The sequence below is a fragment of the Nipponia nippon genome, unplaced genomic scaffold, assembly GCF_047370975.1.
Source record: "Nipponia nippon isolate SJK-2023a ecotype South Korea unplaced genomic scaffold, ASM4737097v1 scaffold_3, whole genome shotgun sequence".
Lineage (NCBI taxonomy): Eukaryota > Metazoa > Chordata > Aves > Pelecaniformes > Threskiornithidae > Nipponia > Nipponia nippon.
The window spans coordinates 50,371,994-50,388,035 of NW_028262347.1; the positions used below are offsets into that span (position 1 = coordinate 50,371,994).

General features: G+C 40.6%; 1 protein-coding gene across 1 annotated transcript in view; it reads left to right on the plus strand.

The window, feature by feature from the left end:
- Positions 1-7,918: 7,918 nt before the first annotated feature.
- Positions 7,919-16,042, plus strand: part of PLEKHG7 (pleckstrin homology and RhoGEF domain containing G7) — a 33,467-nt gene continuing 25,343 nt past the window's right edge. Inside the window, exons 1-4 of the mRNA XM_087766742.1 lie at positions 7,919-8,623; positions 9,274-9,278; positions 9,790-9,807; positions 15,190-15,317. Coding sequence (XP_087622868.1) covers positions 7,919-8,623; positions 9,274-9,278; positions 9,790-9,807; positions 15,190-15,317 — 856 coding nt within the window. The remainder of the gene's footprint in view (positions 8,624-9,273; positions 9,279-9,789; positions 9,808-15,189; positions 15,318-16,042) is intronic.

Sequence of the window (16,042 nt, forward strand, 5' to 3'; positions counted from 1 at the left end):
ATTTAAAAAAAAAAAAAAAAACAAAAAAAACCACCACTATTATTAAATGCAGAACTGGCAGTGCCTGTTAAAATCCTCCAATACTTGCTCTCGTTATAATTAAATTCCCATTTGTTTTGCCAGATTTTAACCATCTGGCAGACATTTCATACAATAGGTGTCTGCCATTAACTGAAGTTTTTGAAACTTCTCAGGAAAAATGTTCTGTATTTTTGAGAGTAAATCTAGAGGATAAAAATGTACTGTTTGTGGTATAATAACAAAATGGGAATTTCTTCTTTTATAAGTCTAGCTTTGGATTAGTCACTTGAAATTTTGCTGGCAATTAGAAAAATGTTTTTTGTGTAATTTATGTTGGTCCCGTGAAATCTGTCAAAATTTGTCTAAGGTAAAGCCTTGGAAAAATGGCAAACAGTGTCCCCCTGACTAAATTTCAAAAGCTTTCTGTCCTCACTTACTGAAAGGATCAGCTGAACTTGCATGCTCTGTGGCTGCTGCTCTGGGACAAGCCAAGACTTTCCTCTCTAACTGAAAACAGGAAGCTTTCCCTCTTTTTTCTTTAATTAGGGATGGGAAAGGAAGGCTGTAGGCTTTTAGAAGACCAATATTTTGGCTGCAAAGCTAAACACTCAGAAATGAGAAAGTACCAGAAGATAAATCCCCTTTGGTACCTTTTTTGATCTCTGGGGAAGGGATTGGAGGTGATTCCAGTTCAGATGATGAAGCAATGGTTGCACAACCTTCATAGTCCCCTACCCCATTTCATCCAGTTCTGGCATTACGATGGGTCTTAATCACACATTCACACTGTGTGTTGGATGAGACCCTTCCTCAGGGTACAGGATGTCCTAGCCCTGGGAATGAATCAGCATGTAGGAGACTGCTGTCTTTGGACCGCTGCTCATTTGTTCAAAAGCTGAGAATCATGAGGTGACTGAGTCTGACATTCATAGGGAGAGAAACAGGAGTTCCCATGTGAATGTTTCCCCAGAGAACCAGATTTTATCTCTCCATCTACTGCATAGTTTCTTTGTGGTGCTGCCCAAGCCATTTAGACTGAACTTTTCACAGGGGTCACTAAGTGTATGCTCTTTATTCTCTGGGTACTTGACTTGAGACCTGAGGTCTGATTACCAAGGGAGCTGAACACTTACAGCTGTAGCTGATGTCAATAGCATCTGTGCTCTGAGCCTGTTAACGGTTATTCAGAGCTAAGTATATGGAAAGCAGGATCTCAGATGTTTTGATTTGGACGGCAAGAATGAGTTATTTTTGCCAAGTTAATTTTAATTGGTGTGGCTGCCTCTACCCTGTCTTATGAAAGCAACCATGCTGAGACCACATCTGCCAACGTTCTCACCACAGAAATGTTCCTAGAGGAATCTCACTGATAGACAAAGAGATAAGACTGCAAGTGTGTTCTGAAGTTTTAAGCCCTCATTAGGATGCACACATACACAGAGTGTAGACTGTCTGACCTTAGGACCAACTCTAGCTGGCTTGCCCTGCAGCTCTCCGCACTGACTTGCATTCTAGCTGGAAATGCATAACCTCACATCATGCCTCAGTACTGGTAACCTTGGTCTGTTCCTAAAAGAGCACAGCAGATGAGGTGGGATTCACATCCTGATTTTTTAGGCTAGGTCATACTGCAAAGCTGCCACAGACCCCACAGGGCTATTATCAGGACTGCAAAGACATGCCATTTGCTTCTCTTGTTTTGGAAGGGCTGTCAAGCAGCAATAAACATGTCATATGAACTCAGAAGCAAGCATCCATTCAAGGGACTAACCTGGGAGCAGTGCTCAGAGAGTGTAATAGCTAGATCAGTATGTTCAGAATAACTTCCAGAATTTGGTGTATTTGAAACAGGACACAGCAAAGCCCATTTCCAAACAGCTCCATCAATGGAGGAAGAAGAGTGGAGCAAGGGAAAGCTCTTTACTTCAGTGTAGAAAACATGCAAGACTTTGAGGACAAACAGCCAAAAGGTTGGGGGTATTGTAATAGAAGGCCCCTTTGGCTGATGTACAGAGACCTTTCAAGAGGTAACAGATAGTCACCAACCTGACATTTTCTAGTATGTGGAAAATACAGCACAGATCCATCTATGAGCCTATCCTATGACCTGGATGCAACCCAGACCACTAGCCAGCCAGGTGCAGCTGAGATGTTGTTTGTCCTTACCAATGTGTGAGAGACCTTCTACACTTGTCAGCAGTAGGAGACAAGTTGCATCTGACACGTGATCTGATACAGAACAAGAGAGAGACCTCAGGGGAACACAAGAAAGAACAAATGCAACAAATTATGCTTGAAACTCCAGGAAAAAAGTTGAGGACTCTTCCAGCCAGCTCTGATAGCCTACTTACCTCTAAAGAACCTGCAGGGATGTTGCTGGAAGTACATAATCCTGGACCACATTATTTTATTTCTGGACCTTCCACCATAAAGAGGTTTTCAGTAGCCAAAAGGCTAGCTAGTTGTGTTACAGCTAGGGGGAGATCCATGACAGAGCCGTGAGGCACTTCTAGACAATGCTGCACTCATATTTATTTTTCTGCCCTGATGCTAAGCTTCACTTGTGCTCTAGAGATCTATTTAGAAAGATGAGCCTGAAGGCTACGGCTCAGCCTGCATTTTGGGTTAGATAAGGTAGAAAACTATAAACTATAAGAACTGGTTATCTCTTAAGAGGCAAGGCAGCAAAGCTGAGAACAGGTTTGGTCCACCTGGCTATAGTTAGTCCTCTGGCAAACAAATGAGGCTGCCCTAATGCTAAGTCTAAACCAAATGAGAGGACAAGGAGTTGTACAGACAGAATCTGGGGATCTTCTACATTAAGAAATGACTTGCCAGGTGAAAAGGGGAGAAGGGCTGGCTGGAGCAGCTGTTGGTCTACATTAATGAGGTACCATGAAGTGTAAGGTTTCAGCATATAGAGGCTTAGTAGCATGAGTAATATGCGAGTTCAGAAGGTGACTGCAGAGGCCAGTGAGGACATCTGGCTATGTGTATTTCTGGAACAACCAGGGAAGCAGGGCTGGAGAAAACGCTTAGGATAGACATGGTTATGTTCAAAGTTAGCAGAGATTATTGACCTGAAGTATCATCTTGATCCATAAGGGGGCATAGGTCTAACTTGGAGATAAACCCTGGGAGGAGTCACCTGGCAAACCCTGCAACTGTTTAAAAGACCATGGCTAAGGCTGATGGCAGCATTACAGTCCAGGTCACCAAAGGCCAATGAACGGAGGCACTGGCTGTGCTCAAAGGAGACTACCAGGAAAAAATGCACAAGAGACAACCAATTAACTTTAGCTTCAGATTGGAGGTGTATTTTAGAGTAAAGTTAGTTGACAGAAAACTGAGATTTGAGCATGAATGTTAGGATTTAGACCAGAAGCAGCCATTCATCTAATATAATTATTTATTTTAGAAAGCACATGCAAGGTAACTGGAGCTTAGTCAGTTAAATGACTTGGCTATATTTGCTTCTGAGGATGAAAATTATAGTTCACGGAATTAATGCTATGGCAAAGGCTTGTCTAAGATTGAGTTTATAGTTGGAGCTAGGATGATACTTGTTTGGAAAGGTAGTAGCTTATGTAACTTGGGAAGAGGTGGGTATAGGAGCCAGTTATGTACAGATACATAGTCCAAGCTGCGAGGGGTACCTACGTTATTACAACCAGGACTAAGAAGCAAGTTAGGCAGTGCAAGTGAATTCTGGGCAAAGTGAGGACAATTATGATTTCACCTACATCCAAAAATAGCCCCCCAAATTAAGCCAGAGAAGTGCTTAAAACTTTAAGAATATTTTTCATTCTGGGTAAAGGAAGTTAGAGATAGTTTTCAATTTATAGCACCATGGGAAGCAAATGGGAAGGACATAGAATAGCTTCTTTTTATATAATCGTTACTAGGTTAATATAAGTATACTGATCACATTAAGGATAAGTCTCAGCTAGAATTAAAAAAAAAAGAAAAAAAAAAAAAGAAAAAAAAACACAAACCAAAACACCTCCAGGTCTCAGTCAGAACTAACATCAAAAATGGCCTTAAAACGAAGTTTCTGCCTAGCTACGCCCAAAGCCACCTAAACCAGTTCCAGCACTACATGTCAGAGTAGTTCACACCAGTCCTGATCTCAGACTAGCACTCTAACTTCTTTCTTTTACTAATATTTACCCAACTGCCTCTTTCAAAAATGATCCCACATGGCAGCTATCAAGGCCCAGGTATGGGTATTGGTATTTGAGAAATGTACAACAGCCTTCTTTCTAGCCCAGCCATCTCTGTCATACTCTAAATTGCATGTAGGCAAACAGAATACCAGTATTTGAATGTTTAGACATTCAGAAGTTGGGGTTAGGTTTAGATATAGGATGAAGCTTCCATGAGCTGAAGAGCAGGAGTAAGGTCTGGTCTGGTAGGCCCTGTACTAATTTGGGGACCAGTGCTTGCAAAGGGCCACCTAGATACTTTCATATAAGAAGTTGTAAAGGTAAAATCATAGTAGCAGCTTTAAAGCGCATTCAGAAGATTTCAATTAGGCAGCAGAAGAGCCTATTTATGCACTTCATAAAAATGTAAAGAGTGCCAAGAGCATAAGGCATAGCTCTCGGCTCTCCCCACCACAGAGGCGGTTTTCCCCCCCAGGAAGGGTATGGCCTTACTTGCTGACTGTCTGTCCCCTTCCCACAGAAGCCTGCGCTTCTTCCTGGAGAGCCTCACCACCCCAACCTGCCCAACTGCAGAGCACCCAGGTCTCTCCTGTGGGGTTGGAAAGGGCAGCTTTGATCACTGTAAAATCTCCAGACATTTGCATATTTCATCAGGCCACAAGGTGTGTTCCAGTTCATCTGATCCTAATATCACCTTGACAGCAGCACAAGTAGTCAAAAGAAAAAAAAAAAAAAAAAAAAGAAGAAAATTTAAAAAAAAAAAAAAAGAAAGCCCTTACATTCCTAAAAACCTCTACTTAAAGCACCTACACTTGTACTATCAACTATCAGACAGGGTGATCACTTTTTTTTTTTTTTTTTAACTTATCCCTTTTCCTTAGAAGCCAAACTGGATGCATACTGAAACTAATATTGTCACAGTCTTGCAAATAAAGTCTCTGATTTCATTTTCTTCTGTCATTCTCTTGAAAGAGCGCTCCCTCAATCCATGTTCACATCCAATGCTAAACAAAATCAAAGGCATTTACTCACACCAGTTTTGGGATATCATGTTTTGGTTTGTGGATGAGTTTTGAAAAAAAAAACCTTTACAGAACATGAAAACGTCATAGCATAAAGGTTGTCTGCATTTCGAAGTGTTCACTCATCCCTCTGAAAATGTGTGTTAATTACACAGTAGATTTGAACATTTATGGAGTTTAGTGCTTCCTCACAAGTTATCTACCAAATAAACCATCTTTTGCCAAGTTTCACTTTCAATTCACCCAAAGAATGCCTAAACCAATTCTCATGGGTTCCAGTCAATTCTGCAAAAAAACAAAGTAGTGAACTATCAATGTTTGGATGAATTCTCAGATACTCTGATACTAAAATCTGTCTGTGTTCAGAATTACTCAGATAATTAGTACACTTGTTAAAATTAAAATCTGATTATAAATAATGTAACCAAGGGATATATCACTACTATTCTTCCATGAAGGATGAACAATGCATAGTTAGATCCAGTTGAATGAATCAAGAGAAGCAGAAAAAAAACCAAAAAAAAAAAAAACCAAAAAACAGATTATTGGAGGGCTGGAGAAATTTCATCTGCTCTTGCAGCTTATTATATACTTGACTGAGATCTCTCTTGCCAACATTTATCAATGTGAAAAGTACAAAAAAACAGTATTATAAAGGGAATGAAGTTTAATAAAACATATGGATCATGTTACCTTTTGTAAACGGGCACTGATCCTGAAGCCACTTCCATCTGACCTGATAAACAAATCCCCTAGAAACAAATCTACAAGAAGAAAAACTAGTTCCTTATACCAGCATTCAGTAAGGAGGCTTTAAAAGAGAAAACGCTACTGCTAGTATCAGTTAATCAAGCACTTGTAGAAAATTTGACTTAATTGCAATACAAAAAGGATGTGACATACTGGAAGCTGGTAAATCTTCACCTGGCTACCTTGGTAAGTTTAATCATATACACTAATTTTTCTGCACGTGTGTGGCATATTTCTGCACTTTTTTTTTTAAGAATGTATTTTCTTTACAAATATTTTGCTGCTGAGAGATTCTATTCATAAAAGTAACTCATAAGTACTCATAAAGAAACTCATGTTTCAACTTATTTTTAAAAAATAATCTTGGTAAACTTAAAAGCACAAAACCCCCCATATTTTTAATATAAGAATTAGAAGAAAAGATGTCTTTAATCTTTTCTATTTCTGCAACAGAGCCCTATTCGCATGAATATCTGGAAGCTCCGTGCTGAGTTGAAAAATTCTGCATGGGGAAGACGTGATTATTAAAAAACAAAACAAAACAAAAAAGCAAAGAGAATTCCTGGCCAAACAATGATGAGTCTTTTTATTTCATTACGTAGCTTAGATGTGATTACACTTCACAAAATAAAAGTCTTGAAAGATTAAAAAGCAATAACAGCAAATCTCACAGCAATGGTATGCAATCATATCTTCGCTCAGAAGTGGAAAATATTAATAATTTCTCATTTTTCTCATTCATGATATATCTTGAATGTGATTTTTAGTGCTTGTCCATTTTAATAAGCATATGTGCTAATTAGCCTTTATCTATTAAAGAGAAATGAACAGATGCTAATGTATTTGTGGCTATTCACTACAGTTGTGAAAGAAGCCATTTCCACCATAAAGACGTGTTTTTTCTTCCTGTAAGCATCTGAATGATTGTCTTCTAATGGCTGAAAAGTTTCTAAAAAGCACTACTTTGTACTAGCAAACTTGATGAAATAATTTGTTTCTAATCGCTTTATAAATCAATCTGATGGGACTATATAATTAGACAAAAATCATATTCAATGTGTGATATTCAATCGCTCAATAAAAAAGTCAACATATGTTTGAATAAACTCATTCTAATAAATAGAAGTGCCCAAAGAAGCCAGCAATCATGAACAGCTTTAAGATTCCTCTTAGCAAACAAAGAAGCTGAATTAAAGAAGAGGTTGAATTAATAATCTTCAGTTATAACTTGAAATGTCAGTCTGGTTTTAGAGAGACTAGTCATCAAAATACCTTAAAATAGAGCTTCACGAATCATAGAACATAAGATTATTTACTGACTGATCAACAGATAAGTTACTTTGAAAAATTGTTGTCTTCATTATTTGATTACAACGTATACATAACGTTTACTACAAAATATTTTTCCTGCTGAAAAGAAAAGCTAGAGTGATTAGACTCACCTTACATAAATGTTAAATTGTATTTGCTTAAGCATTCAGCAAGTAATTAGTATTTGTACATAAACGATTTTGCAAGTAGGAGTCCTGAGAGCTAGTGACTTCATTTTTATCCCATGCACAGCAGTATCACAATCTCACTTATTGATGGGGGAGTGGCAAGAGGAAATTAGGCGGCTGCAGTACCAGATGAGCAGAGTTCCTAATTACACAGTTAGTCTTTGCCATGTAATTAGTTCCGCTGACTGATGCTGACACTGCTTGCACACTCAAAGTTAGTGGCTGTTCAAACAGCTTGCTGAAATAGGGTCCTGAAGCTGTTGAAACCTGCATTTAAGCAGGATTTAAAGTGCAGGCAGTTGTTTCTGTACTAGTGCACATATCTACATTCTTTTGCTTAGGTTTTTTTCCATTTGCGTATCCTCCCATACAAAAATGCATACAGCAAGTTTCTAAGAACCTTTTCTGATCACGTATCCTAGGTACACAAAGCTATAAATCTTCATGCTGCAAGTAAAGAATGCAACAACCAAGTTCTGATTATTCTCTGGACCTGGTCAAAGAAACCTGCATCACCATGGAACTTCTAAACAGAGAAGCTGAGCTTCATAAAGAAAATGTTACTTTGTCAGGAAGCAGCAGTCCAGAAGATGTCTTCAGTCGCCATGAAACGCAGGCAGTATCCATTTGTATGGACACCACCAAGCCTTCAGGTGACTACATTCGAAGACGAGGTTATACGGAGTCTTCACTTCTGAAGCCTTCCACAGAGGAGTGCATCAGGAGCCATCATGCACCTTTCCAGTTTGACCGGCATGCTTTGGCCAGAATTTCCACTTCTCCAACTTTAAGGCGTCTAAGGATGGCCTCTGCCTCACAAGCACTGACATTTCAGGACTGCTCTGACACAGCTCAGCTGGGGAATCAAAAGGAATACAGTGGCTCTCTCCATCACATTTGTAAGAGTCCACCTCGGTGCACTACAGCTTCCTCATTGTCACTGTCTTCTTGTGTCCATGCAAAATTACTGTCTTCCAAAGCCAAGTCTGAGACAACTATTGCAGATTCAGACTCTGCCAGCCCCAGATCAAAGCTGCTGAGCCAAGAAGATTCTCTCAGCAATGGCAGTCCCAATGAGACACTCCAAAACTCTTCGAGGGCTAGCTCTGCTACACTGCCTAGGAGACTTCCCTGGCCCAGGTCTACACCGCAGGAGGGTGTCCAGGTAAGAGGACTAGGATGATGAAACCTCCTTTTCAGTCTTGCATATTCAGTGTTGGTCCATCATGGCCCAGTGCATAAACAAAAACACAGTTCTTAACCTGAACTGCAACCTGGCCCTAGTTCCTTTGCTACAACAGACCAACTTCTACACTCCAGGAAGGGAGATTTTTCCTTCCAAATCAGCAAGAGACAATGGTTCCAGCCTTGTCTCTTGGTGAGCAGGTTGGCCTAGTCCACTCCTGCACATGGCTACCCTTTCCCACCTCTGTCCATTCACCCTGATGGACCAGTATAACTGTTTGTGGGGCTATGAAAGAATAAGACTAATCTATCCAGTTCTGGTTTGGGTTTTAGAAGATTCTTTTATTTCCGGGGTCCTTCAGCAGTGTTCTTCCTAAGCCAGGGCAGTTCTCTATTCTGTTTTACTGAATAGCATTACTAACCCCAACAAAACAAGAATTAAGTCAGTCGAGATGGTTGAGCCAAATTTAAGGTTTGCTACTACCAAAGGAAGAGGTCCCATTCCCTTTCTTTACTTCCACTTACCTAGCTCTGCCACTCACTAGCCCCCTCCATTTTTATGTTCAGCTCCATAAATGAGGAGGCAATTGTGCAATCTTTTCTGAAAAAAAGAAACACTGGTCCAGTGAGCGCCAGTGTCAGTAAAGAGAAATAAGCAAGGGAGGAGCCAGCCCTCCGTCTTTCCCTGGCAGCAAATTGCCGTTCAGCTATCCCCCATAACTTCACCCCAAGGAGAAAAGGAGAGGCACTGCATAAGTCAGGTTTGCTACTAGATCTGCTCTCAAAGACCTTGCGTTACTTGCACAAGCAGTTAAATTCGAGGACGTGCTTGATTCTGTCCTTACACAAGGCACCTACACACACATTTCACTGAACGTGGATGGTGTCAAACAGATGTACAGCTCTTTACTAACCACTTGGTTTTGTGCCGCAGCCAAAAGGCTATTTTTGCCCCCCTTCAAATAGAGAAAACATTCTGGCTATCAAATGAGTTCTCTTTCTTTCTCCACAACAGCTAAAATAATTAGCCAATGTCTAAGTCTATGTAGCACATTTCTCTTAACAAATGAGTACTTTTTTTCACAAAATCAGATTGCTTGCTTGCTTTCTGACCAAGTAACAAGAATGTCTCACTTTCTTGCAGAGTGGATTGCCTATACAAAGGTATGCACGTATTTGTTTTATCTTATTCTAAGCTTCATTCTGTATATTTTTTTAACGAATCCGCTTCACTCTAAGACAAAACTGAACAGTGAGGCATGTATGTGAACCTCAGCTTTAATTTGTAAATTTGCTTTGTGAAATGCCTGTCACCAGCTTGTTAAACTAAACTTTTTAATGAGATTTTCTTTCAAAGGTGGCCCTCTCCCTGACACGTTTAGCTATATTTCACGCAATATTTCAGCTGGACCATTGGAGAGCTCTGCACTAGGAACTAACTGCCGAAAGGTCTGGCTGTTTGGATTAGCAGTGTCAAATTTCAGCTTGAAGAATGTGAAACATCTCATAATCTTGAGTGACATTCTTCAAAACATTGTGGGAGGGAAAAGGGAGCAAAGAAGCTAGCAGAACAGCTCAATATTGTTCTCATACGTGAGCAAAGCAGACCTAGGACTGCTACTGGATTGGGGGGATTGTTAATCCTGCAAACTAAGAAGAATTCTTGAATCTTATAAGTGCAAGCAACATAACGTGTTGTGTACTGCAGATCTGTGCAGTGAATTGCATCAAGCTCTTACAAGCAATTATCAGAAAGTAAAATCTTGATTAGAAATGAGTTTGATTCAGCCATGTTTGTTTCCTTAAGACGTTCAAATTTTACGGAAGGGAAACAAAGTTTATTTTCTCCCCAAAGAATGAGGAAGTAGGACCTAGTACCTCCCTTAACAGCCATACCTCTCTCACTGATGGTGCAGTGCTCACTTTACTGCATGATCCCCTTGAAGATTTCAGGTGGGGCATGCAGGTGAGTGAGGTATATTAAAAGCACTAGCACTTGTAGCAAGGCTTGGGGAAGACAGAAATAGCCTGACAACAAACAGCAGTACACTGCTTTTGTGACTCTACCATAATGTGTTTCACTTCTTAAGGCAGTAGACATCATTAGTTGAGCTTTATCTCCTCTTCTTCCCAATGTTTACTCATTTTTCAGGTAAAGGCTCTGTTATAACCAGCAGCTTGAAAACAGGTCTGTGTTTATTTGGGACTAGGTGTGTTGGAGCAGGCTGATACAGTCTATGAGTCATTACACAATGTGGTTCCCTAGACAAGGCTCAACAGATGTGTGTGTGTGTGTCTACACGTTCACTGTAGAAGAGACTTCTTAGATTTTCTGAATTGTTGTGATTTCCAGCCTACTCTTTAGCATTTTAAATTTACAGTAGAAAAGGGGAGAGGGAGATGGAGAGAAAAGGGAGAGATCTTGGCATCTTGGTGTGAAAACAGGTGATCTGCACCTATTATGGGAAGAGTTTGCACTGATGCAACTCAAAACTATGACACATAAGCATATCTCACTGATGGGGCAAGATTTGTGTGATTTGTAGCAAACTTCAGGGGAGAATTGGAAGAATACTGAAGGCAAAGGGCTAAACAGGAGAACATGGAACATTTAATGTACACACCTCTTGGTGTCACTTGCCTGGCAGATTCAGAGGGAAGCCGCTATATGCTAGCTAGGATATTGGCACTGGACTTCTACCCAAACACCTTTTAAAATCAAGAAATCACACAGGGAACAATGCAAGCTTTGTTGCACAGCCACCAGCAGGAAAGACTGCGAAAAGGATGTTTGGATGATGTATTATGATTTTATTTCTTGTCCTGACCAATATTAGAATGTGCAGAAATGTAAAACAAAAATCACCAGTTTGTGCTTCAAAGATTTTGTCAGGTTGAATTTGGTCTAAGGTCTGGGTAAGGATTGTATGCAGCTCCTCCTTTATCCAAATCATTAGTATAACTCCTTACCAGCTAATCCCTTCTTATCGGAGCCAGAGAAAACTGCTGAAATGTCAGATTATTCTCTCCATCTAGAAGCGCATTGGGACAGTTGGCAACCCTCCTCCAAGACTGACTTATATATCATCCAGCGTAAAAACACACTTCCATCCTTCAGTTTTAATGAACATCTTTTCTCCTCGCTCCCAGGCTGTACTTTCCAAAGCCTTTCTTAAAGCAGCAATGCTCATTTTAAACAGCCTTCCCCCACACAGCCCTCAGTCAGGAATGCCAGTCCATCTCTGTCGGCATGGCAACATGCTGAACTGATGCCGATTAAAAATAATCAGCCAAAATAAATAAACAAAAAGAACCAGAGGTGCAGCACAGAGAGAGGTGTGTGTGGTGGAGACAGGGTGAGATGCTAAAGCCAACACTGCCGTGGAAGGAAATGTTGATAAAACAAAACCTTTCGTTTACTCTGAGCTCATTTTCTCCTTGCCTCATTCAGCATATCAGAGACTGGGTGCAAAACTGGATTGCACTATTTCTGAAAGACAACCAGCTAATGAGAAGTCTTCTCAGTAACTGCCAAGGCAGCTCAGTTTCAAGGAGTTGAGGGAGCTGGGCTCACCTGTCTTGAAGTGCTCCTCTTCCTCTTTTAATGTCTCATATGCCCGTAAAGTGTCATGCTATCCCTTTGAATCAGGGAGTCCAAATACCCTCCCTGAGTGGCTTGGGTAATACTGTCATCACCTGGCAGCTATCTCGGTACTGTGCCCACCCTATAATGTTGACCCTTGTAACCTCTTCAGTTGCTTTTATTCTCATCTAGTAGGCATTCCTTTAAATAACATATCTGTTATTTAAGTAAGGTGATTTATATAGTTGTCTATTCCCTGGGACATCTAAAGGTCTAGTTAGTCTAAGATTATGAACATATCAAGATACAGATATCTAAAAAGCAGTCAGCTGAAAACCTCCGTGCCCTAGAAAAAACTGTATACCCAGGATATTTCTTTTTCCAGATCATGAACTGCTTCAGTGCCTTTAATAATTTTCCATAACTTTGTAATGCAAACCTGTGACATTACTTTGTTTCACAAAACAAGTAGATTTAAAGGAGGAACTATTGCAGATGATTTCTCCTCAGGTGCTCGAGTTCATCCCTAAAGTACAAACGTTTCTTTTACTCGAGCACTTCAGCCCCTTGCCTCTAATAAGAAAAACAAAAAAATAAAGAAAAAGGCAAAGCTACAGGGTCCGCAGGCATGAAAAGATGGTAAAATATTGCATACGGACTCAAAAACTGATGAATTGCATCACACAGCACTTCAGTAGTTTCAATTCTCCAGTAAAACCAACAAGAGCATCTAATGTGTCTAGTATGTCTACAGGCATCGGGCCAGGTGATCAGAGATATCTGCACCTCCATCTGTGAAGCACGAGTACCTAATTTAGGCATGTAAGGCATTAATCACACCAGGCATGTCAGATTGCAAAGGTATATTGTAGATACACATCCAAGTGACCTTGTCATGCTCCCACACTTCACAGGCTTACATACCTACATGAAGAGCTTGTTTAGACATACGTGTGTCTGAAGTTCAAGGCCTTTTTGATCTAAGGAAATAACGCCATTTAACTCAGTTACAATGCAACTGTGCTTCCCGTTACTATCTTCATAAGTGACTAGCCTCCAACTTCAAAATATATTCTGCAGTTGAAGTAGGCTAGATACTGTAAGAATCAGTAATACATGGCAAAATTTCGTTGTGAATCCACCCTGAAATAAATCTCCTGAATTTCCCAGTACAGGATTGACAACTTTTAGAATTATCCTTGTGTTATAAGTGCAGCATCTAGCTTGTATAATAATCCAGCTGCCCAAGAGATTGCGTGGTGGAATCACCAGAGGTTTCAGAAGCATCTTAATACAATTGTTACCAACACTTAAAATTTGCACTGAGTAGCACTCAGCGCAGCTCATCAGGAAGCGGTCTCCCTTGCACTGGCATGGGCTTGCAGACAACCAAGAAACACACCCCATCATAAAAGCTTTCAAACCATGTGTCAGGTTCAATTTCATGAGAAACCTCAGAGTTTCATTGTAAATCCCTAAAGTTAAGTAAACAGAACCTATATTCCCCATTCCGTAGGACTACCAGAAAAGGAAAAGCTTTTAGAGAACTCATACATTGCACATTGTAAACTTCTCAACACTTAGTTTTCAAGCCCTAATATGCCCACGTTTCAAGTGTTAAAGTCCCAGACCTGGCCTTCCTGATAGCCTACAACCCTCTGTTGTTAGGAGCAGTCTTCCCTTTCATCTATACAATTCAATTGGTTTAGCTAAGGCAATTGCAAGCAATGTCACTGTCATATCATAACAAAAAGCATAATCTCCATGTCCTGCTATACATATCAAATCCCAGTTCTCTACCTCAGAGCTCATCTGCCAGTTGGTAAGTTGGCAAGTGACTATTCATGCACTTAAGGGGAAAAATATACCTGCCAGGTTTCACATCAGGTGTTGGCAAATTGCTAAATATTCACAGTAAGCTGTCTGCCTAGGTAAAAAAGTAATAAGAATTATACTTAACTGACCAAAAATACCATACACAATAAATGGTTACTAAAAAAAGAGAATTTTTGTATATGCACAAACACGGCATGCCTCCTCCCTCCGCTACTTAATTACTGACCCTTTGAAATCTGATGCAGTCTTCATGCATCAATCAATTGAAGACAGCGGAACAGAAGCTACAGACACCCATCACTTTGCAACAGTAGACTAGCACAATTAATTAGGTATCGGTGTAGCAAAATCCAAAAAGGTTTTTGATGTGCACCAATAATTTCTGTATTTGAATGTAAGCAGCCTCTGGCACAAATGGACTGTTGGATACAGAATGCCTGTGTCACTTCACTTGATGGATCTACATCCTGGACAATGCCCTCCGTTAGTAACAACAATAGTTGGAAAGAGCTATTTGTTTTCAATCAGCAGGGCCACTAAGTCATATTATATTCAAAATACAAAGTATTGCAAAATATTGCAGAAAAAACGCCATAAAGATTTAGAAAGAAAATAGCACAAACTAGCCAAAAGCTTAAATATTAAAAAAAAAAAGAAAACCAACATTTTAACTATTTCATTAGTATGCTGTCTTTTCTTGAAATCACCCGAGTTATATGAAGGTTAGAAGTAATGACAACCAACATATCAGCTAGGGACATGGTATTTAACTCCTCCTTTGGGCTCCAGTGTCAAAACATAGATTCTGAAATCTCCACTCACTTTTTGCCTTATCTCAGAAGAACCTAGGAATTTCTAACATGTAAATTCTCCAAGTATTATCTGAGGCAAGCCACAGCCATAAGCACCTTGATCTCAGTAACAAAGTGGAGTTGGAAAGACAATTAGATATTTGGGGTTGATCACTGAAATTTTCTACTCATTGTTCCTTTAACACATTACATCATAGCTGCTGTGATTTGGTTTTTTAGCTTATTTCCTCCTCCATCAGCAAGGAGCACTTCAGAAGTTTCCTCTGCAGCCACGAGCGGAGAGAGATGACGTGTGTTTGTTGTTGCGTCTCACAGATCGGCCGAGCGCAGGCGTAGCTCTGTGGTAGTGAGTCTGCCGGGACTCGAGGTGTTCCCTGGAGACCTCCTGGTGTCAGACAGTGCCATGGACTACTTGCCCCACGCCGCCCTGCTGCTAAGTGCAGGTCAGACACAGGGTGGGGTTTGCTTGTCTGAGCCCAGCAAAAGCCACAACTGAAATACGTGTGCATCTGGGATGGGGAGGGAGGATCAGTGCAACAATGACATGCAAGGCAGCACAGCCTCCACGGGGGATTCTGTTACCCCACACCGAGGTGACTGCATCACTAATTTTAAAACTCCCCTCTTTTTTTTTTTCTTGTCTGCATCTTGTTTTTAAATGCAAAATGTAAGAGGTAGCTGAGGGGGGCAGGACATGGATCACCTCCCTCTTCCACAGGCTAGAATCAACCAGAGCCCAGGCCAGGATCTCCATGTGCAAGCAGCTGAGTTACAAATTCCTACCTGCACAGCTTCAAGCAGAGGGAAGAGAGTGGCCCATGCCACCCTTTCCAGTAGTGCTCTGATCACAAGGGTAGCAGACCCAACTCATGGCTAGAGGTTGCTCACAAGAACTTCCAACGCTGCTTGCAGGTCTACATTTCAACTTCCACAAATACTGTTGTGGACTATAGTATAGCGTGCAGTGTGTTTGCCAGACCAGAAGATGCTGGTGACCAGAGATCAAAATTCTCTCAAAAAATAAATAAGTCAAGGTCACAACCAGCAGCTTCATGAAAGCAAACAAGCCAGCCATCCCCAGAAAGAATGAATCAGTTCTTCAAAATCCAAAAGGACAAAGTTTCAACTGCGATTCCCAGTCACACACAAGCGTGAAGGTAGGTGCCAC